The sequence below is a fragment of the Etheostoma spectabile genome, chromosome 14 (genome assembly GCF_008692095.1).
Source record: "Etheostoma spectabile isolate EspeVRDwgs_2016 chromosome 14, UIUC_Espe_1.0, whole genome shotgun sequence".
Lineage (NCBI taxonomy): Eukaryota > Metazoa > Chordata > Actinopteri > Perciformes > Percidae > Etheostoma > Etheostoma spectabile.
Window position 1 is genome coordinate 4,690,373 of NC_045746.1, and position 23,433 is coordinate 4,713,805.

Consider the following 23,433-nt stretch of genomic DNA (forward strand, 5'->3'; position numbering starts at 1 on the left):
AATGAGGGCCACTTGTGGAATACCTGCAGCACAGGGACATGTAAGTAGTTCTTTTGTAGAGTATGGTGAACTAGTATGTGTTGTAGCACTGTTTAGCCATTGAGAACAAACTAGCATGCGCTAATGTTACCCACCTCATCTTGGCTGGTGACGTAGAAAGCCGTGCAGAATTTGAACAGCTCACCCGTAGACTGAAGGCAGAGGACATTCAGAAACCAGTATCTCGATCAAAACCGCATAGATTGTTTTTTTCAAGTTTGTATGCGTGTGGAAGCACCAGAGACACAAAATAACACCCCAAATCCCAGAAAAAGTGATTTTTTTCATAATAAAGACACTTTAACGATAAGATGTCTTATTTTCAAAACCCTTTAAAAAACGTATTTACTGCTTTTCAGCATCCTGTTTAAATGCAGAAGTTCACTACAAATCTCCTTTGATCGCAATAAAAGATGTTGTAGTGCACAGTTTGTCCTAATTCCCCAGCAGGAGCTGTTGAGGTTTTCCTGTGTTGAAATCCAATATTGCCAAGAACCTGAAATAGAATGACTTTACATCATAGGATTTCACCATCCACTCACAGTTACTTAACCCTAACAACTCGTGAATAATTAATGCAGGATCGAGACTGACGAATGCTACGCTGGAAGGGAATTTCCTATCCAGCACGATTCCTAATCATCTGAAGGCCACTCTGTCTATAGTAAATGTCTTCTCCTCTTCTCCATTAATAAATCAACTGTTCTTTTTTGGTGTGTATTTATCCATCCGTTGTTTGCATGTATCCCTCAGTCCACCTGACATCAGTTTCCTAGGAGCCATTTTGGGTTTGATCCAAGCTCATTGGAAAGTTAGAAAATGGAGGTCCAAAACCCATCACACACATTCACACTTTAACTCTGTGTGTGTGTGTGTGTGTGTGTGTGTGTGTGTGTGTGTGTGTGTGTGTGTGTGTGTGTGTGTGTGTGTGTGTTTCCAGATGATGACGGCCTGGGCATCAGTATCATCGGGATGGGTGTCGGGGCTGATGCAGGCCTGGAGAAACTGGGCATCTTTGTCAAGACCGTTATCGAGGGCGGAGCTGCTGAGAGGGACACCAGGTGAGATTTGTTTTTTCATTGGACATCACACATATTCCTGAGTTATAAGTGAGTCTGGAGACAGAGTAAAGCAGATTAGAGCGCATGAAAGCTCAGCGTGTGTGACGTACTTGTTGTACAAAATTACACAGCAATTAATCAACTCTTTTGTTTGCGTTTTACATCCCCCCACCTTTACTTAGTCATGCACGCACATACACACACACACACACACACACACAGTCACACTCTGTCCCTGTCAGATTTAGCAACAGGGGTTCGGATTAGATCCACTGGTAGAGGTGCTTGGGACATGAAGTCTAATACAGGATTGGATATATTATATTTAGATGTGTGTATACTGTTTGTATATTGTGTGACATCAACGTTGCATTAAAGTGTATTATGTTTCTTTTTTTCGTGTTTTTGTTTTGTGTCGGCTTTCATATTCTGTCACTAGATGATAAGTGTGTGTGTGCGTGTTGTTGCGAGGGAGAAACTTGCTTGTATTTGTGCATTAAAAACCGTGAACAGTGCAGAGTAAACTGGCTGTACAGGAGGAGATGACAGCTTTCCAGCAGGCAAGCTGTGGTTTTCTGCCTCTAACCTGTCAGCTTTTACCTATTAGTGTGCCTGTGTGGTTTAGGTTCCTCATAAAATGATGTAAAGACCAAAAAGCACTTTCACTCCGTACTGTGTAGGTATGAGAGCAGTAAGGTTCAGGTTTAATTAAGTTCTGAGCTTGTAGATCTTTTCTCTTTTTCTTCTCAAGTGAACTAAGTTTTACTGTTCTTAGTTCTCCACAATCTATCCCATGTATTTGCTGTTTTGTTAACAATTCTAATAGATTACCAAATACATTCTAGAGAAACTATGCTTGCTCACATTTTAAGCCACGCTAGTGATTGGGATGGCATTGTTGGTCGGTTGTCCACTCCTTTGGTCCAGACTACCGGGAAACTTTGCGCAATGACATTAATTTAGGGCCATCCTGCTTGCCGTGTGGCTAAGACGATGCAATACAGCTCTCCACACATTTACTGTTTGGATCTACAGTATACTGTGTTCTATTCAATCATGCAAAAATCGACTTAAATAGAAGATGTATGTTAAATAAAGAGTAAATACATAAACTTGGACAATTGTTAGATATTTGGATTGGACATTTATACAGTTGGACTCTTGCGTACAGTAAGTACATATTAGTGTTCTTTAACCCACTCGCTCGGTGATCCTGCAAGTTCATTAAAAAAACAACTAGTGTACTAGTCAATACATAATGAACCACTTTCCAAAGTGTGTGAACTACTTTGGATCATATTTTACTGTGTACAATCCTTCTGATGTGGACAGCAGTGTTGGTGTCCCAGTGTTGCTCCCAGTGATGTTCATTATTTAGACTAACTGTAAAAACAATCCATTTACAATTCAGCCAGTTTCAACCTTGAACTTGTTTGCTGCTGACCTTTCCACTAACAGAGCAGGAGAGAGAGGAGGAAAAAAATGTTTTGATAGTGTAGGTCAGTTTAATGCAGTATTGAAACATTATATAACAGACCAGGAGAGAAATAAACTGAAGACTTGAGATATTAGCAATCCATACTGGATAACTTGCACATTAATTTGCCCTCTAAGTGCTATCTGCCTCACACGCACACTAGTCAGAATGTCATTTCCTTCTCTCATTACCCTTTCCAGCTATAGGGCTCTCCCACCCTGGGTCAGACTTAATGGTCTGATGCACACACTCACAGGCAGACAGATAGATGGGCTTGGCTGTGGCCCACTGCCTGTACTGTGGTGAGATGGGGGTTATGAGATGATGGTGTGCATGAGTTTTGCTTTATTGGTATGAATCTTCCTTTGTTGTCATTCTGTTTTAGTTTTTTCCCCTGCTGCCAATGCTCAGCAGATATATGTCGACCAGTCTTGGCTACTTGAAGCCAAATTGAGTTGTTAGATGCCGTGCAGGACAAAAAAAGAGTCTGAGCTGCTAACTGGCAGACAATCGCTCTCTGTCTACCTATCAGGCCTAATGTGTCTCTACAAATCTATGTGGCAGCTCTGGTTGATGTGCTGGGTGTCAGTGTTGGGCTATAGAAAATCCTGCTCTGCAGCCGCTGTATGTTCGGACAGACTGAAACAAGGAGCTGAAAGGACACTGGTTACTGCAAGTGTTAATGCAGCCATCAGAGGACATTGCTTGATTTAGAAATTTGCTCAGATATTAACTTGTAATTTGCAGAGGTTTGCAACGGAAGGAAACGATGTTGAGTTGGGAGCTCCATCTGTTCTAGGGACTAAAGAAAGGATATCTCTATTGTGAGTCCCTGAAGTTTGCGGAAGTGTTATTTTAAATCACTTTGAATTATTTTTTTAATTTAATTTTTTTAATTGGGTCCTATATTTGTTCTAACATCATGCAAATGTATTTCATATTGTTAAAAATTGTGCGTGAGGCTGAATTTGTTTGTCTGGCTCAGGATAAATGGAAGCCGTAATGCTGCACGCTTAGTGATCTCTGTAGAACTGAAAAAAACTCATTATCCTCTCAATTATCTTGAGCGTCATCACTCTCCAGTCTCCAATGATGTTGTGTGGGTATGATTGGACTTGGATTGGTAGAAATCCTACATATTTGCATGTTGTTATTACTTGGATCAAATAAAAACAGGACCTCTACAGTGAAGACCAGAGTGGTTTGTTGTAGAAGAAAGTGATATATGTATATGTGGTGCTTGCAAGCAGTGAAGTATTGGAACAATATGCTGTTTTTTTTAACTAATAATAAGAGCATTATTCAAAACTCAAAGGTTTTTATGCCGATTTCCAAGTGGATTTATTTGAATGTTTAGCAAGGACGTCTCTTCTAAGTGATTTTTTCTCTCTATTCCTCTGTCATGAGTAGTGTATCATCTGGAGTTTTATTTCAGATCAAGAGCTATGTTGACTTCTCATAGTGTGCAGAGCAGAAGTTCCGGCTGTGTTGTGGCTCTGGGCTCAAGTCTAGCTGGCCTCCATGTCCTCGGTAGTCCTCCCAGTTTGTTTTGAGCCACATCTCTTCTGTTTCTGTCAAGCTATCATAGTGGAAATTTGTGACCGTAATAAACTTTGGCACTGTTGTAATCTAAAAAAAAAAGTGAATATGCATATAGTATCATGTAGTACTGTTGCTCCATAAGTCATGTGTTTTTTGAGACAGGGGACATTGTGTATGGGCTTTTAGCTCACATGTACACACAGATCGTGAACACAAACTGTCACACTGGAATCACCAGTAAATCAAACACAAAGGATGGTTGCAGAAAATGTTGAACACACTGTGTGTGTGTGTGTGTGTGTGTGTGTGTGTGTGTGTGTGTGTGTGTGTGTGTGTGTGTGTGTGTGTGTGTGTGTGTGTGTGTGTGTGTGTGTGTGTGTGTGTGTGTGTGTGTGTGTGTGTGTGTGTGTGTGTCTCTCAGGATCAAGGTGAATGACCAGATCGTGGAGGTGGATGGGACCAGCCTGGTGGGCGTCACCCAGAGCTTCGCTGCCACCGTCCTCAGGAACACATCAGGAGTGGTCAGGTACAATAAATCATTAGTCCCACATGTAATCTTATACTCTCTTTATACTATTTTAGTACAAAAACAACTTTGCAACTTAGTTGAGATAATTTGAATATGGACTTTATAGACACAGTACAGATTGATGCCAGTGACTCCATGACTGTTACAAGAGTGAATTTTCATTCAAGAAATGAATCAAGGTCAATTACATTGGAAGTTCAATTATGGTACTCCAGCATCGGTCAAAGCTTAAATATAAAATAAGATGTTAAGATCCACTGCTTGATTAAATCTTTTATTTTTTTATAGCATTCACACATAAGATTTGTATGTTTTCACCCGCTGATGAGGATCTTTGGATTACCCTAAGATTATAGAAGTGTGTCAAGCAGCTATCAGCCCCAAGAACCAGACATACCATCGTACAGTATCAGACATAATTACTTACAAACTAAAGCCTCCTTTAAATTCAAGCAATGATCAGTGAGCTACAGTCTTCAGTTTTTATTACCACTGGTTGTTGCAATTGTAAGTGTTGCTCGTCCTGCTGTCATGGTGCAAAAGTTGCAAAACAGCTGCTTAAGCAGCCATGCTCAGTGAGATTCTGTTTGGCAGGCCCCTTAACGCCATTACCATATCTGAGATTCTTGAAGATGTGGGAACACAATATGTGACAAAAGTCTGATATGTTTAACAGTCAAGCAGTTTTTGGCAGGGGATTGCTTAGAGCAGTGGGGCGCATACACACACACACACACACACACATACACACACACACACACACACACACACACACACACACACACACGGCTGAAAGGCTGTAATGTGGAAAGCCAGCGCTGTCCTTGGCAATGTTGTTAGACTGCCATCCTTCACTGTCAGTTGGTTCTTGCACTTGTCTTTGTTTTTTCCTTTCAGATGTTTTTTTATTATCTTTTCTATTTCTATTTCATCCCGATCATCTGATAGTGAGTATCTCCTGTCCTCCTCTCTGACTTTCTTTGAATTAATTGAACCATCCATCCATTTACACACTCCACACGGCAAGACAGCCATTACATTGCTGGTATATAATCCAAAAGCTTCAGTGGGGTTTTCGACCATTCTGTCCACAATTTTCACTCTGGGAGTTGTGGATAGATGGGTGTGAGGAGAGTACAGTACACAGAGAGTAGAGCTTGTGTCTGAGCAAAGACATGTCCGACAGTATCAGAACAGATGATGTTTGCTGAACTAATATTGACAGTGGGGTTTTTCCACATACCAGGATGTGGCAATATAGGTAAGGCAGCCTTGAAAAGGATCCATCTATCACCTGTCCATCTATCTAGCAAGTATGGATTGAAATGAGCAGTGCAGAAAGCTTTATAGTCTAATCTACCTATTAACGATCTAGAATTACACTGAATTACTCATACAATATAGGAAATACACCAATGTGACAAATTTATAGCAAATCTAAATGATAATTACATTCACTGCTATTTCTCATGGAATCAACAGACCTATTTTTACGCTTCTCTCCCTCTCTGCTCTCACTATTTCTGTCTTCCTCCATCAAGTCTCACTCCTCCTCTTCCTCCTCCTCCTCATCCTCTTCCTCCTCCTCCTCCTCCTCCTCCTTGGTAAATCCTTCTCTTTCTCTGATAACCAGTGGTTTTATGGCCAACCGTCCTAGATTTGCCATTGTACCGTAGCTATATTTAACCCTGACTTCTCGCAGCATATCCTACAGGTTTTAGTCATTAGTCCCCCCCCCCCCCCCCCCCCCCCCCCCCCCATGAACCTATGACATTACCCTATTAAATGTCCAAAACCGACAATTAAGAACTAAGAATTTGCCAAAACCTAATATAGCTTGTTTCTTTGTGCCTGATATTTCAGTGGTTGTACAAAAACTATTAAAACGCATAAAGGAGCCATACTGTTGCACTGGGTGACATGGTCCTTTATTATGATGGTGTAGTTTATTTAGAGTCATCCAAATGAAGCATCCTACTCCTGTAAATCCAGTGTAAATTGTAATTTCCCCTTGCCGGACTAATAAAGTATACATAATTATTATTATTATAATTATTATTATTAAATACTCACTAGCGCACCACATTAGTACAGAGCCAAAAATAGTCCCCAGCAAATGCGCTACTTACTTTTCTTTGTGTTTCATTTACTTAAAACTACAGTGGCCAGCTCTTTCTTCAACTGTTTTGTCTTTTAAAACAATCCAAAAAATATATTTGCTTCCCTTTTTTTGCCAATTTAATTTAATAGATCTAACCACAGACAGGTAAGTCAGGAAATATTGACACAAGGCTTCCTTTCTTTTAATGGGATTCGTCAAAAAAATGAAAAAAAGAACCCCATATTCAAAAGTCATGATGCACCAAATGTTACCAATCTACAGAAAAAAAAGTTTAACAAAAAGAGGAATTCTCTACATGTCCCCACTATGGTTGATTCATGCCCCTTCTAGTTCCTGCTCCATACTATATGTTTAACAAGAGCCATGCCTGTATTAATTGGAGTAAACAAGATCAGTAGTGAAGGTTTCTGTAGTTGAATGTAAGCAGCGCTGTGTGTGGCAGGCCCTGAACAGTGGGAGGCAAGGAGGAACCAAGACAGCCTCCCCATGCGTGAGGAGAAATGCTGTTTTCAGGTCAGCTGCTCCTCAGACCTCCCTGCTGTCCAAAGGCGTGTTCCAGTACAGTACTTAGCTTGGCCAGGGCCCTGTCTCTTTTCCTTTAAATAAAATGATCTATCTCTGTCCTGCCCTTCAGTTGTTTCTTCACACATAGATCAAATATGCCTCTCTGCTGGAGCGTAAGGCCTTTTCTACATCGCCTTTAGAAATATATGAAAGAGCTCTCAGGAACTGAATTCACTTGATTAGACCCTCTCTCTCTCTCTCTCTCTCTCTCTCTCTCTCTCTCTCTCTCTCTCTCTCTCTCTCTCTCTCTATATATATATATATATATATATATATATATATATATATATATATTTCTTTCTCTCTTTCTCTCTCTCTCTCTTTCTGTGTGTCTCCCTCTTTCAATCCAACACACTTCCTTGTACATGTACAGTAGGTAGGAACATGCCCTTCACACACACATGTGAAATGCATTGTTGGTTGGTCCCTTGTGTAACTGCAGTAGTTAGTCAGTAGCTTGGAGGCACAGCCTGTGGCTTTCTTCATTCAGTTCTTTGCCAGGCTAATAACAGGCTGCCTTGCTGAGCTGACTGTCTTCTCATATTACTGTATATGTGTCCCGTCTCCTAGCCCTGCCCTGATACGTCAGCAGATGTACAGTAACTGTTACGTAATCACACGCTTGTTGACCCTGTGTATGTGTTGCCAGGACTGTCTATGCAGTAACCGTGCTTGCCTGCGTGTTGTTGCAGGTTCGTTATTGGCCGTGAACGTCCGGGCCATCAGAGTGAGGTGGCCACGCTCATCCAGCAGACCCTGGAGCAAGAGAGGAGACAGAGAGAGCTGCTGGAGCAGCAGTACGCCCAATATGATGCTGATGATGACGAGGTAATGACTGCACACAACCATGGCCACTGTACAGGGTGTCTTGGGGGTGCAATAAAGGATTGTGCATACTTACATATATACACTTATAATACATATATAAACACACTTAATAAAATAAACAGTATCTCGTATACTGATTAAGCTCATGTTATCTACATATTTCATCCGATTTTTTTATCAAGTTCATCCGGTACACACACTTCTTATACATGACACTTCATTGGAAATTTGAAGCTTCTGATTGTCACTTAATATAGATCAACTCTTTTGTTTTGACAGTTTACTGGAAATTTTTGCTTATTAACTCAATAAAGCTGACTGACAGTGGGCTTTGATGCTGGCACGCAAAACACACTTTATCTCACTCACACACACACACACACACACACACACACACCCCAAAGAGGATACCATGTGAGATTCAGTCTTGGAAAGCATCACTCAGCATTTCCCTCTCTGCTGCTGCTTATAAACAGCATGTTCACTGAGCTCATGGCCCTGCAACACTCACACTTTATAAATACACATGTGTAACATAAATCAATGCATAGTGTGCCCTCACTAACACACACAGGAACAGCTGCACTCATGCGTAGATTTACATGCAGACACACTCACTCAGTGATTTCCATCAGTGTTTTAAGTATTTAATTTCCTGGTGGAATCATGCATAAGAAACTCCTTGCCACTCCTTGATTACGCTCCCGTAATCACAGCCCCATACACACGTAACACTGTCAACTCCTATTAAAGCTCTTATAGAGAGTTGAGAATTCAGCCATTAGCAAAGACCTCACTGCTTTGCAAAGTCTGATTTGAACACACAATAACACCTCCCTCAGCCTGTCGTGTGTTTGTCCTGTCGTAATTTTAGGTAGGATATAAAATGAAAATCAAAATAAAGTTTTTATTTTTTATTTGAACAAACACCCTGTGGCACAAATCCCCGGAAAGACACATCACCATAAGAATGGTAATTGTATTAAAATTGTTATGTTGTTTGTATAAAAATTATTTCCTCATTGCTGCCTGGGATTATCTGACAGACAGCTCTTTAGTGGTGCTGGGGCTCCTGTCCCAAGTAGAAGAAATGCTCCTTCAGTTAGCTATAGACACTCATCACACATTCATGTCAGTCCACATGTGGGTTTGAAATGTAATCTAACACACATGCATAGCCATCTGTCAGCAGTTAAATGTGAACACACACATGGGAAAAGCATGGAGATGCACACACACATGGTTCAATATAAGTCTGACAATTTCCATTTCCACTTTTTTATATGATTGTAAATTAAAAGAATTGCAGTTGAAATGCTATTTGGTCAAAACATTAATTTTAAATACATCATCTTGAGCTCTGTTTAATTGTGGTCGCCATATTTCTGTGTTTTATGATATTTTATAAACATTGAATTAAAAGAAATAGTATAAAAATAATCGTTAAACTAATCATTTGTTTTTAATACGAATTATGTAGAAACAAATGTAAAGATACAGAATAAAAGGCACTTTGTTCCACTTAAGTCAACAAAAATGTATACATCAATCAAGAATGAACATAAGTGGCTGATTTGCATCACTGTGCTGACAGATCTATTCTCTCATGTCAGCACCAACATGGAGACATGTGACCACACATGTGGAATAGATGGAATAGATTCCTATTTCTCAGGACAATTGCATGTTTGCAGAGTTGGTGGTGTGAGGGTAAAAATAAAGTGAATTGATATTTTAGCGCTACAGCCATACAATCTAGGTTTTAATATTTTGAACAACAGATTTTGGCTGATGTAAGGCATTCATTTCATGTGCTTATTCTGGTTCTTATTGCTTCTTATTGTTTAGCATCAAGTCATATATATTAGAGCTGTCATGACAAATTGAGTTCATGGCAACCCCCATATGATGTGAATGCTGCAACATAGTTTTTTAGTTTATTGACTTAAATTTAAAAGTACAAAAAATATTAAACAACTTTAAGTAATCAAATTTTGTAAGTTCCACCAGTTAAACAAACAAAAAGCAAGATAATATATGAGGGTGGTATATGATCAGGGCGTGGTGGTATTTTGTGTGTGGTGAATGCAGACAATTTGAATATTTTGCATCATACATCATACTCATTTTATACATTCATAGTGCAGATCATCACATGCTGAGCACCCTCTAAACAACAGCAAGATTTCTCCTTAAATTGCCCCTTCCTTTCCTGATTCTTCAATGAATGGGACCTTAATGTAGGATGAAAATGGTAACTCTGATGGTCATACATACAAAAAACAAGGCCTGAGATCTGCTATCTGGGTGGGAGATAGATGGAGGGAAGAGCAAGATGATGGGAAGATATAGGCCAAGATTGTGTGTGTGTGTGTGTGTGTGTGTGTGTGTGTGTGTGTGTGTGTGTGTGTGTGTGTGTGTGTGTGTGTGTGTGTGTGTGTGTGTGTGTGTGTGTGTGTGTGCGCGCGCGCCAATGGAAAGAGCTTTCAGAGTAGACCAAAGAAGAGACAGAAAGAATCCCAATGCAATGTGGGAATATGCAGTAGTGAGATGCATATTTACATTTAGATGATAAAATGTATACATGCAAAACAATCAACTTAACTGATTGATAGGAAGAGAGTATGTTAGATAGGATAGAATTATTGTGTGATGTTACTGTAAGAGGGAGACAGAGATGTTTTCACATAATAGCTCCAGTGGGAATATCAGGCTCTGTTGGTCATTGGCCAAAAATATACATGCAGCACAATGACCTACATTAATGTCCATCCACAAAATGTTAAATGACTTTTACTAGTCAGAGATGTTCTTAGATTGCTGACATCTAGAATTGTCTGGCTCCATTAGAGACACAATCACAGACCCAAACCTTACTCGTTTTGACCAGTAACCTCCTCCTTACACATGATCGGACATGGGGACTAATATTTAAAGATAATAAAAAGTGACGTTGAAATTTGGCCAGTACAACTTATGTCTTGGCTTATTTTTATGGAAACGACCAGCCTGTCAAACCGATTTATTTTTTCGACAAAGTTTTGGCAACTACCTCATTCTTATATAACTGGTATCATTAAAATATCATTACTTATGCAAAATAGAAAGTGAAAAAAACATTGCAAGAGAAAAATGGATAGTTTCAGCTGGTGCATGCAGATTTTATCAGCTCTAGCTAGCTAGCTAGCTGGTTGGTAATTAAATAAACATGAGCTAACTTTGTGAGTTGGTTAACTTTTTAATGTTTTTTAGCTGATTAGTTATAGAACATGAATCTTGAAAAATGGGTCCTATATGCACTTGATGGCTCCGTATGTGCTATTGCACTAAAAGACCCAGTTTGTACCTTTTATGTACAGTTTAATTATTACACAGAATCCCAGAGATATGTGTCTCACAATCTTAAAAAAAAACTTTTTTATAACTCTTTTAACTATGGGGAGGAAATAAAAATTCGGTCTGCTGCATTATACAAAACCGTTTCGTGGATTAAAGTAAATTAGAGAATTAGATCACTCTGTACATTTTGCTGTTTGTATGAAGGGCATTTGCAAAAAAGTGAACTGCATGACATGTTTTTCCCTTACAGCAGACAGGAGAGTACGCCACAGATGACGAGGAGGCAGGGACAACGGTGGCAGGCGAGGACAAGAGCATCGAGGTGTTTGACTTGCCAGAGTCAGAGGACATTTTGTCTCCCTCGGAGTTAGACGCCACTAAACTCTACCAGAAGTTCAGAGAGGTAGACCTAGATCCTTTTTAATCTATAGTTAAATCCCTCCTTTTGAATTGCCAATATGAATAGATCTGATGGGAGCCCGCCACATATTTCTCTGTCAGTGCTTTGAAGACATATTACAGTAAAAAGCATAAATCCCACACACCCACTAGAATAACTTAGCAACAGAAAAAGGTATTTCAATAAAACAACACAATGGGTTCTAGCACCCCTGCTATACTTGGCAGAGTGGTTTCATATTCTATTGTCAAGCTCTGAGATCCGCTTACTCTCCCTAATTCCTAATCTAGATGATTAGAGGCTTGAATACAAAAGCGATATAAGACAAATGCTCATTACGTCTCTAATTACCCATGTTTGGTTAAAACCTACAGACGAAGAGAAAGAGCTTTAACACTTTAAACCTTTATTTTAATCGATTTTGTATCTTGATTTTGCCAACTCTTCATACAACCAGGCTTTGAAAATAGAAACCCACTTTGTTGAACTTTTGCTCCCATCGCTTTCCATGATCTCACCTAAAAAACTGCAGCGATAAAATGGTAAATAAATTCACTGGCTGGTAACTCATTTCTGCTCTATATGCTGCTGAGAAGCTGCGAATATTGATCGAACACTCCAGCGCTGTTTTTGGCACCATAACACTTGGGCCTTTCTGTAGACTGCCACAATAGCTGTATGACACATTTAACAAATGGCTTCAGCTGCACTGTAAGCACCGCAGGGGATATCAAGCTAAACTATAATGCAAAGTAAAAATGCTCTTGTACAAGAAATTGTTCTTAAACCTTTTTATCATGTCAATGTCCTGTTTTAACAAAGTATTCCCTACTAGGCTGCTGTTCAAGTCCATTCACTTTTTGATAATGTGTTGAACTACTGTATGTTTTGGAGCCAAGAGTAAGTTGAAGCCTCAGTCAACACAGATGTGGAATTTACACACGCACCACTTAAGGCTTTCTTTACCCCAGTCTGAGTTTGCTTACCTCAGGAGGACACAAGAACCCACCCACTTCACAATATAACATGTTAATGAATGCTCCACAAAACTTGGTCAAATCATCAGCAGCTGTAAAAGAAAAGTAACATGTTGTGTTAACATAATCAGCATCGTGACCTGCACTGAATTTAGTATGGTATTTATGTTGTGCATAGATTTTCCAAGCATTTGAACAATTTTGAAATTAACATTTTGAAGCATTTCCATGAGTTATTGCTTAATTCCTGTAACCTGCCGCACCCCAAAAAAAAGCCTGCACCATGGCCAAATATTGTTCAAACTCACAGATCCTATATTCTAATCAGGATTTGGAGATAAGCTAAACCCAAATATGCCCTGCTGGGCTTGGGGAAATGTGTTTGAAATGATGCCAATGCATCTAGAATAGTTCCATCCATCCATCCGTCTGTCTGTCTGTCTGTCCATCTCTTGCCCTCCTCTGAGAGTGTGTGTCGGTACTGGAGCTGGGATGCTGTCAGGAGGACAGGGTCGGCTGCCTCTGTCCGTCACACTGTATCGACAGCAGAGAGAGCCTGCGCAGTGGCAGCCATGCATTTGATGTGACCGCCCTCTCTTTTCTCTCCTATCTTCTCTTTTCTCCCCCTCTGCTCCCAACAGCTCCAGATCAAACACACAGTGACTGAGGCCGAGATTCAGAAGCTCAAAAACAAGGTAAGAGATTAAAACTGTGTGCAGTTAAAGAACTTTTAGACCTTTGGGACAACTGGTCAGAAAATGCAGAAAATTTGGTTGTTTGGATGTGGGTGCAAATGACAGGAGTTTGTCGGAGTTCAAAGGGAAAGCCGAGAAAGGGATAGTAGGAAAGTAAGAAGGTGAGAGCAAAAGCTTTGTGTGTGTGCATGCGTGTGTATGTTTACCTATATACATATCTGAAGTGTATAATTGATATGCTCTGGCAAAGATTTCTCAGAATTGGTGCTTAAAAAGCTTTTTGTAGGAGTAAGGATAGATCCACTTTTACGAAAAATAAACTTATTTAATTTGTGCTCTTAATACATCCTTTGCTCTAAAAGACTCTTTGTGAAGCATTTATCTTTGACCAGCTTTGTGAAATGTCATTCGCAGTTTTGAAAATCTGGTTTTGTTTCTCGCATGTTTTCATGTAGTTGCAGGCACTAAAAACAACAACTACTCTTAAAAAATACCAAAAAAACGACTACAATGCTCTGGTTTGAAGGAAAAAAATGTATAAAATGGTAAAAAATGTAAGCTCAGAACACAAACTTTGCTCTCCGATAAAGTCCTGATGTTGTTGCTGGGGTTGGTTTTGTCCCTTTCCAGTTGGCGTCAGTGGAGAGGGAAAAGCAGCGCTGGGAAAAGGAGAAGAGCCAGCTGAAGGCCAGCATCGAGGAGAACAAGGAGAGGATGTTGAAGCTGGAGAGCTACTGGATCGAAGCACAAACCCTCTGCCACACGGTCAACGAACACCTGAAGGAGGCGCAGGCACAGTACCAAGCTCTAGAGAAGAAGTACAACAAAGCCAAGAAACTCATCAAAGACTTCCAGCAGAAGTGAGTGAACCTGGGTTAAACTGGTCATACTATTCTGGGATTGAAGAATGAGGGAGGAACATTGTAGCAAGAAATTTACATTTTTTTCTGTTAAGAAATCCCAGTTAGATGAGGGGCTTAACCACAATTGGACCTCAATTAAGATGCTTGTTTTCAGTTTGAAAACGTATGTATCCATAGTATCTATAGTGCTTTGCATATAAGAGAACAATGGAGATTGGATTACAACCCAAAATTACTATAACTGATTCTGCATTCTCTAATTGAGGTAATTTATATCTGAAATTGATTTTGTTGGGAGAAGGACTACAGAAAGTCTCCAGACCTTACATTGAACACAACTGGCTGAAACAATGGCAACCTAGAATCAGTAAAGTTCATTAGGATCTACTAACAACCATTTGGCAATATGAAGCCACTATGTGAAGAATTAGTATGTAATTGTAGCATATTTCAGATTATTCTGATGGTGTCAGTGTAACTGCCTCAGATTTGTGTGTTTGGTGAGCAGCATGTATTTCTGTGTGGGCAAAATCAAACAATTTCAGATCCTATAAATGCCTTTAATCTAAAGAAAAGGTTGGTGAAATGTATTATTGATTTCCAGAGGGTCTCAATTCACTGCAGGACTAAAGCTTCTTAACTCAAGGTCCACAAGCCTTTTCCAATCACATCTTAAGGTCTTCAGCAGCAGATAGTTTGTTCATCTCATTTCTAAGTTGGCCTCCTAGATCTCATCTTTTAACCTGTTTAGATTTTGATCCAAGGCAACTTGCCCTGAACTCACCATTGATGCTTCTTTCTTTTTTGTTCTGAGCGTTCCAGTTCAGACCAGACCTTTCTGTTGCTTTAGTTCTCATAATGTAATGCTACTCACTTCTTATATTTAACCAACTCTGTCTCCATTTTATTTATTTATTTAACCTTTATTTATCCAGGTAAACTGTTTGAGAACCAATTCTCATTTACTTGCTCCCATGACTTGCTAACTTCTTCACTTGAACCATTCCTTAAATTATGTCATTGCATCAATCCTGCCATTAAACGTTTTTAAAATTTAAAGATGACTTTCTTCATTATTCCTTTTATATGCTTCTCATGCTTCAATGGACAGAAAAGAGAAAATCTACTGATCTTCCCTCCATGAGGCAGAGCGCCTCTTTTTATAGCCAAAGTCTTATCTCATTTCAACAGTAAGAGCCAAGTCTCCATTCTCATGCAGGGCAGCTCTTTTGCTTTTCAGTGCGTTGATCTCTTTGGTCAGTCCCATCACACCGTCTCCTGCTCAGCTCTAGTCTGACTTACTCTAATTGGCTCTGGCCCTGCAGGCCAAGTGGAAGCTAACTCATGAAACAAGCACTCAATGCTGATCTGTAGCAGAGGACTGAGCTGCAGAGAAGAGATGGGGAGCTTACAGACCAAAGGCAAAGTAGGAAGGAGCAAACAGCAGAATATATTATTGTTAAAAATGGAAATGTATGTGTTGTTTTTTAGCTGTAGATATGTGTTTGTGTGTGTGTTCACCATGAGCAGCAGGGTCAGAGTGAAGTCACACTGACATCTTAAAACCGCCTCGGCTCCCTTATTGCCACAGCTGAGCAAGAGGCAGGCACTGTCACACATGGAGAAACACACTTAAATGTATCTTGTTTTCCTGTGTTAGCCCACACCTACTCACCACATTATGTTCCCCCCTCCCTTTTGTCTCCAGAGAGGTGGAGTTTATCCAGAAGGAGGATGCAGAGAGGAGGCGGCTGGAGGAGGCTGAGAAAGCTCACCTGGCTGAGATCCAGGGACTGCAAGTCCGGGTAATCTAGTTCATTTTAAGTCTATTCTGTCTATATATCACAACTGTGATTCACTGTATGCCACTCTGTGTTAATGTTGTTCCATCCGTGTCTGAAGAATTCTGCACATTGGCCTCCAAACAACCCAGAAATCCCTGAAGTGAAAATAAAGCTCATGACCACTACAGTTCTTCTCTGTGCTTGTTTGATTTTGTACATTACATGTATTAAAGCAGTAATTCAAGTGAATATAGGCTGTAAATGTGTAAGAGGAATTTAATCCAAATCCAGTAATCAGCGGGATCAAAAAGATCAGTAACAGCACCACTGCTTTTCTCTCTACAAGGCTAAACAGCTGTTTTGACAGGTAAATGCCCTCGGCTGATTAATGTTAAATAGTTCCTCTCCCTCTACAGATTGCCACGTTAGAGTCTGAGCTAATGCAGCTGATGAAGCAGAATGGCATCCAGGTCAACAACAACAACAGCAACAGTGCTGAGAGGCTCAGCGCTCAGCAGTATAGCCCCAAAAGGGCTGCAGCACAAGCCAGAGGTGTGTTTTTAGGGGACTGCCAGGATCATTATTATGATATTGATTTTAAAGGAAACTTTCTACACGTTGGAAAATATTTACTTTCTTGCTGAGAAATAGGTGAGAAGATCAATACCAATCTCATGTCTGTCATTAGATCCATGAAACATGTTCATTATTGAGCTTTAGAGGTGTTGGTAGGTGTATTTCTTTCTAAAATATGAGGCTAGCTGTTTCCCCCTGCTCCCCGAGGAACTCCCAGCAAGAAAGCAAAGAAGCGTTTTCCCCAAAATGTCAAACTATTCATTTAATGAATGCAGTGACCGCTGAAATAACATAAACAACCGCATCTCTTCATATTTATGTATGATACATGGTCTTAAATAAACTTGTTTAAGCACTGTACCTAGATTTTCTTTGACCCATGATGCAACTCAACAAAGTGGTCTTCAGCATGTTTAGCCCCTGCAGTTTATCGACTCCTCTTGCCCTGTGAAGGACGTTGAAAACTTTGAGCTCTCTTGTGGTTAAAACACTCAAAATGCAAATGCACACAGAGTGGGGTCTGTATTTTTTAGACACACATCCTCCTCTCCCCTGCCGCCTTGACCTTCACACACACTTTCCCCTCCGACTCTGGATTCACTTTGGACCTCTGCAAACAAAAACAAACTCGTAATCCCTTTTGAGCACATCTGTCTGGTTTTGTTCTCCTCAAGTCTTTTTAAGGTCCAGGCTTTATTTCAGTGGTTGCATCTGTCAAAAAACAAAGTGTGAACACACAAGTCCCTTATCTGATACTGTACAGTGCACATGGGATAGCAGAGTGATTGGATCTGCACTGATCTGAGTGATACAGTCCATTATGCAATATCAAAAAGGGGGAATTCAGCAGTCGGCTGAAAAAGGATAGACATGAGAGAGAGAGAGCATGTAGGAGGAGAAGACACAGAATTTGTGAATATTACCATTTTAAAATTTAGATGGATTCAGTATTTTTGCCCATCTGACAGCGTCTCCGTGTGCACTCAGGGAATGAGCAGAAAAGTACCAATTGCCTGCCTAATTAATGGTGTTACTTTTGGGGGAAGACTTGAGTCTTTAACTGTTTGGATGTTTTTTTAATAGACTTACTTAATGGTGGTGTCAGCATTGGGGTCAGTGCAAATGAAGTGCTTCCTAAAAAGACTGAAACAAAAGAAAATATGCACATAATTAATTAATGGACAAATTACGAATAAATGGATCTTGATGGATTATAGAGAATATACTTTTTACCTTGTCAAGCTAAATCACAGTTGTTTTTACTCTCTCGTGTGTGTGTGTGTGTGTGTGTGCGTGCGCGTGCGTGCGCGTGTGTGTGTGTAGAACTGAGGGAGGACTTTCCCCATTCACCCAGCAAAAAGAGCCACAGAGGAGTCACTCGAGACAGCATCAGCACCACCGAGGGAGAGGTTTGTATTAAAACACACACACCTGCACACAACATCTGTTGAAATATCAACCAGATGTTATTTTTTAACACATAATTCTCTTTAGATGTGTTACATTTAATATTATTTAATTTCACCACATGGTGTTAAGTGTGTGTGTGTGTGTGTTTGTGCATGCATGCATGCGTGTGTGTGTGTGTGTGTGTGTGTTTATCAGCCTCTTTGTGTGTCTTTAACCCCTGTTTATTCCGCTTTATTCCTTTAATGGATTAATTACTACGTGTTGCTTTCCGGCACTAATTGAGTCTGTGGCGCTGTCACAAAGTATTGTCTCTCCCAGTGTGATAATAACAGCCACAGTGTTTTTCTGGATGAAATGCACTCTTCTGGCTAATGCTGTCACTTAACTCAGCTAGAGCAGGAATGAGTTCAGATTGGATGAGCAACTTCGAGAACTGGATCAGAATGACACAGAAGCCAGGCAGTGTCAGGCTTCCAGGGGAAGAAGAATTAGATATGGTGAAAGTATTTCAAGTGACTTCTTTCAGATTAGTCTGCAGCATTGGCTGTTCAGATCCCTTTTCCTCTGATTGCAATTTATTCATCCTTTTCTTCTGAGCCTTTGCTTTCCTCTCTTTCAAATTTTCATTGAATTTCTTTCCTTTGCAATTTGTTCTCGCCGCACTTCCTCTCTCATCTTCTGGCCTCATCTCACTCCCTCTCATACATTTTCCCCTTCACTCTACCTCTTCTTCTTCTTCTACCGTCTTCTTTTTGCTTCATCTTTATTTCTCTCTTTACGTCTGTCTTCAGGTCTCAGAGTGGCAAGGCAGTCCAGCCCACAGTCGATCCGGTTCGAATCGCAGTGTGGCCTCTTGTGATGGAGAAGCTGCAGTCCTCAGGGCCCCTGGCAGCACAGAAAGCTCTCCCAGACGAAAACTGCACCGGCCGTCCACCGCGGGTTAGTGCTCCCCCTCCCTTCACTACATTCCATAATGAAGTATGAAGGATCAAATTCTCACCAATACATCCGTAACTAGATGGAGTAATCTCAGTGTGGGGTGTTTGTGGTCACAGGTTCACAGTCTCCTGCGATGCCAAGCCTCTCTCACTGTGTGGAAGAACACAGACAAGCTCCATATCCTGGGTAGTATAACAAATAGTGGAATGCCATGTTTTTGTTTTGAATACACAGACAAACTAATGTATGTAAAAGACAAAGCTGTCAGAATTTGTCATTTGGAAGCCGAAGTGAATGTTTTCTCTAAATATTCGTTGTAAAAGAATATTAGGATTTGAAATGTGATCAATTATTTTAAAGGACTTCTACGGTCAGAATGGTACCAGGGATGAGGAAATCAAACTAGACGAAGGACATACATTTAGAAATTAAATTTATACATACTAGTAGTTCTGTTTATTGTAAGACCATAGTTAGACAAATAAAAGCAGAACATATTCTCTGTAATTCTGTTGCAACCTGAATCTGTCTGTCCAGCAGAACATCTGGATGTTTTTAGTTGATTCTCTTCTAAATGAGTCCAGGTCCAGAAACTGTTTATGAAGGTGTGATACGGTTATTGTCACCACTGACTTCTATTTCCTTTCCCCCTCCCTCCTTTTATCTCTCCATATCTTTCCATCAGCTCCACAGGGCTATCAGCAGAGGACAGTCCAGAGAAACTCAAGGCCAAGGTACATGAGGTTTGTTGTTGTCATGGGCAAATAATGGTTCACTTTGCAGTCACTGGTCCAGTTAGAGCAGGCTTTTTACCAAGGCCATATACGTATACCTACATACTGTTATACAATTACACGTGTTATGTTATTTCTGTTGAACAGACCTCCTTTACATGGCCCCACTTCTTCTCCTATTCGTATTACTTGGTATTGTATTCTTTTGTGTTTTGTTAAATCATACCTTAATCCACTGAAATGGTAATGAGTTGGTACTTTAAGAGGTAAACGTGGTTTAGAAATTAAGGGAATTAGTACTTGACAATGCGTAATTGCATTAGTAATGGAAAGACAATCAGTAAGTATTCCTTTATATTCCTAAATATCTTTTATAATCTTAACTCTGTCTTCAACAACGCTGTAATAAATGTCCATTTTAACAATCGTATAATCTGTTTTTCTCTATTAAATTCTAATTTTGTGGGGAAAAAAGTGTTACCCGTGCATATCAGTTTGTTTCATAATGCATCTTTAATCAGTTAAATGTCATACAGAAAAAATTACAGTTTATGAAATGGGCATTTTTTGCAGTGTAGGAACTTGCATGAAAACTGTTACTAATCCTGTGTAATATCGGATGTGCTTACTATAGGATTAAAAAGGAGATTTTTTTTTTATCCTGAACAAATCCAGTCCTTTTCTCTCTCTCCAAGGACATGCTCTCAGCTCGAGACAAGTGCACATCAGAAGATCAGTCAATTCAGAATGTATCCGTATTTAGAGTTATGTGGCGGTTTAAGCAAGGATTCAGCCCAGAGAGCTCAAAGGCTGAACCTGTGAGATTAGTTACGCTTTTACCTCAGACAGTAATGAAATTCGAAGAACTCTTTCAACCTACAGTATATAGTTACATGCAAGACGAAGCTATACACTCTAAAAATCCAATATAAATGTAATGTTACACTTTCTCTTTGACACTCAATAGGGACCAATGCAAATACTGTATATTCCAGGAGGAGATGGAGATGTGTTAAGTTGCTCTGTTGGAAAAAAAAAAAAAAAATTAAATTACTCTCTTTATTAATATTAGTTTTTCTCCTCCTGATCGTCCGTATTTCTTAGCAGCTTGTCTCGGTATGCTTGAGCACAGATCTTGGATCTAAATACAAATGTTCACAAGGACAGAGAGAGAGTGTTTTTTAAATTGGACAGCATCCAGTAATGTAAATCATTTCTAACCACTAAATACATTTACAGTTTGTGCTATAATGAACCATCTTAAAAATGAGGGATGTGCACAGCTCTGATGTCTTGCTTAAATTTATAAGTCTAATGTACTTGTTATTGACTGTCAAATATTTGGAAGAAGGATGTAAATCAATCTGATACATGCTTAGAGGAAAAGTCTTCATTCCCCTAAATTCATTCACTCCTTGTCCAGTCTCTTGGTTCATAGAAATAGAAATAGTGAAGCACTCCATCTAATCAACTAAATTCAGCTTCAGAGCCAATTGGCTCTCACTACCAGACTTTTAAGTGTGTTGTTGATTTCTTAGGGACCCACTCTGAACGATGATCTGAGCACCAGCAGCAGCAGCTCAGTGGAGATCAGCGGCCTGATGAGCGAAGCCAAGATGTCGGGGCGCTCACACAAACTGGTGCTCTCCTCAGATGAGGTACCCATACAGTATACACGTACTTTTAATACTTTAATTGTATAATGGAAGTTGGGCAGGGTGATGAAATGCATTATCAAAATGATTAAAGTAATAACCATTTGATAATGCATAATGCAATATAACATATAAGATATGAGAATAACTTGTCAGTTCTCATCCATAACAAGAACTAACAAATCCCAAATTTGTAAAAATGTAGGCACCAGTTCAGGCTCATTGGATACAAATGCTGGTCTAGGCTACTGTAGCATAAGCCATATTGTTTTTTTCCCCTGTTAACAACTCAGTCATCTTCTGTTTTTTTTTTTAATGCTGCCAGAGTCTGGATATGATAGATGACGAGGTGAGACTAGTGTTTGCATGCATGTTTTTGTGTCTGTTGAGTAAAACCCATTTGTCTGTGTTTCATTCCCACACATCCTTAATGCTGAAGAATGATTTCACCACATAGTAATATGTGTCGCTACAGAATATAGTTGCCTTGAATGGCTCGTTGATTTCTTTTGAACTCATTAAGCGTTTATTAAACATTATTATTCAGCATTCTGTAAAAAATACACTGTTGGCACATGGTTAAATATTGTATGTTAAAGTTGGAAAGTTTGGCATCTTATCCGCATCTTTCTCTCTGTCCCTGTCCGTCTCTCTCCCTGTTCAGATCCTAGACGAGGGACAGAAGCAGTATCAGTGGCAGAACCGCAGCATCACAGAGTGGACCTCCCAGCAAGTGGCCCGCTGGCTCATGGGCCTCAACTTAGAACACCACATCCCAGAATTCACTGCCAAAAACATAGATGGAGAGCAGCTGCTACAGCTGGAGAGTTCTGAGCTCAAGGTAAGTTAAAAGTTGTTCATACATATATTGTGCTCACGTACATATATATTAGAACCCATATATGACAGTATACATGTCAACGAGAACAACAAATTGCAGTATAGCAATGCCAAACATATTTTTGGAGGGGATTTAGAAACATTGCTGCCATTTCATAGTTTTTCCTTTGCACTTACAAGTGCACATATCAACTTTAAAATGTAAAAAAACAAAAATGTAACGGATCCTTTAAAAAATGTTTGTTAATGTTATGTGTTTATTTTAAAAATTGGCATATGTATACAGTATATAGGAAGAAAAAAAGATGCTTATGCACGTTTATTTGTTCCAGGCCCTCGGAGTTACTTCTTCCCAGGACCGTGCCCTGATCAAGAAAAAGATCAAAGACCTTAAAGTTCTGATGGAGAAGGCCAAGAGAAATCAAGAGAAAGTGGAAAAACAGCGCGAGAAGCTACAGAAGAGAGAGTTAGAGCAGCAGCAGTAAGATGCGTGCAAAGAAAGCAATGCAGAGTGAATTAAATTGTTAAATCACCTCTCACGTTACTGTAGCACCACACCAAGTAGCAACTTGTGGAACAGAACGTCAGCAGGCCCCAGAAATGAACCCTGAAGGACACCTGCTCAGTAGTTCAATTAGTTCTTAGTGGTGGAGCTACACACCCAACTGTCAGAGATTGTCAAGTGACTTTTTCACCAAGAAAATGAAACCAAAATGAGCAGCTGGATAATTGGATCCTGCCCCGTTCATTTTTGTTATTTTACACCCATCCTTTCTTTTAAGATTTAAGAATTTACTCAGTTCTATTTATTTTTGCTGTTTATTGCTGTAAATTAAGTTTATTTATTCATATCCAGTGTGAAAATGTCATCTCATCCTATATCATCTTCAGAGCCGTCTGCATTAGCCATCACTCGTAGACATAAAGACCACGAACATGTGCAGTGATGAATACAGATACAAATATGTCTGATGTGCCATTTTGATAGACTTATGTATATCCTGTTCAGTTGCATAGATCAGTGAAATCACTCTATTGCTTTGACAAAGCACATACATG

General features: G+C 39.7%; 1 protein-coding gene across 12 annotated transcripts in view; it reads left to right on the forward strand.

The window, feature by feature from the left end:
• ppp1r9a (protein phosphatase 1, regulatory subunit 9A) overlaps positions 1–23,433 on the forward strand; it is a 48,995-nt gene that overhangs the window by 23,559 nt on the left and 2,003 nt on the right. For 4 of the 12 annotated variants that reach the window (XM_032535756.1, XM_032535757.1, XM_032535755.1 and 1 more), the window contains exons 4-20: positions 980–1,100; positions 4,541–4,645; positions 8,027–8,162; positions 11,752–11,904; positions 13,520–13,573; positions 14,204–14,433; positions 16,145–16,241; positions 16,637–16,772; positions 18,120–18,205; positions 18,998–19,145; positions 19,262–19,331; positions 19,831–19,888; positions 20,027–20,071; positions 21,418–21,537; positions 21,860–21,883; positions 22,199–22,375; positions 22,707–23,433. The exon at positions 22,707–23,433 is cut by the window's right edge and continues 2,003 nt beyond it. In XM_032535756.1, the coding sequence (XP_032391647.1) occupies positions 980–1,100; positions 4,541–4,645; positions 8,027–8,162; positions 11,752–11,904; positions 13,520–13,573; positions 14,204–14,433; positions 16,145–16,241; positions 16,637–16,772; positions 18,120–18,205; positions 18,998–19,145; positions 19,262–19,331; positions 19,831–19,888; positions 20,027–20,071; positions 21,418–21,537; positions 21,860–21,883; positions 22,199–22,375; positions 22,707–22,859 (1,913 nt within the window). In that variant the 3' untranslated portion in view covers positions 22,860–23,433. The remainder of the gene's footprint in view (positions 1–979; positions 1,101–4,540; positions 4,646–8,026; positions 8,163–11,751; positions 11,905–13,519; positions 13,574–14,203; positions 14,434–16,144; positions 16,242–16,636; positions 16,773–18,119; positions 18,206–18,997; positions 19,146–19,261; positions 19,332–19,830; positions 19,889–20,026; positions 20,072–21,417; positions 21,538–21,859; positions 21,884–22,198; positions 22,376–22,706) is intronic. The other 8 variants (XM_032535760.1, XM_032535767.1, XM_032535761.1 and 5 more) reach the window with 8 other exon arrangements.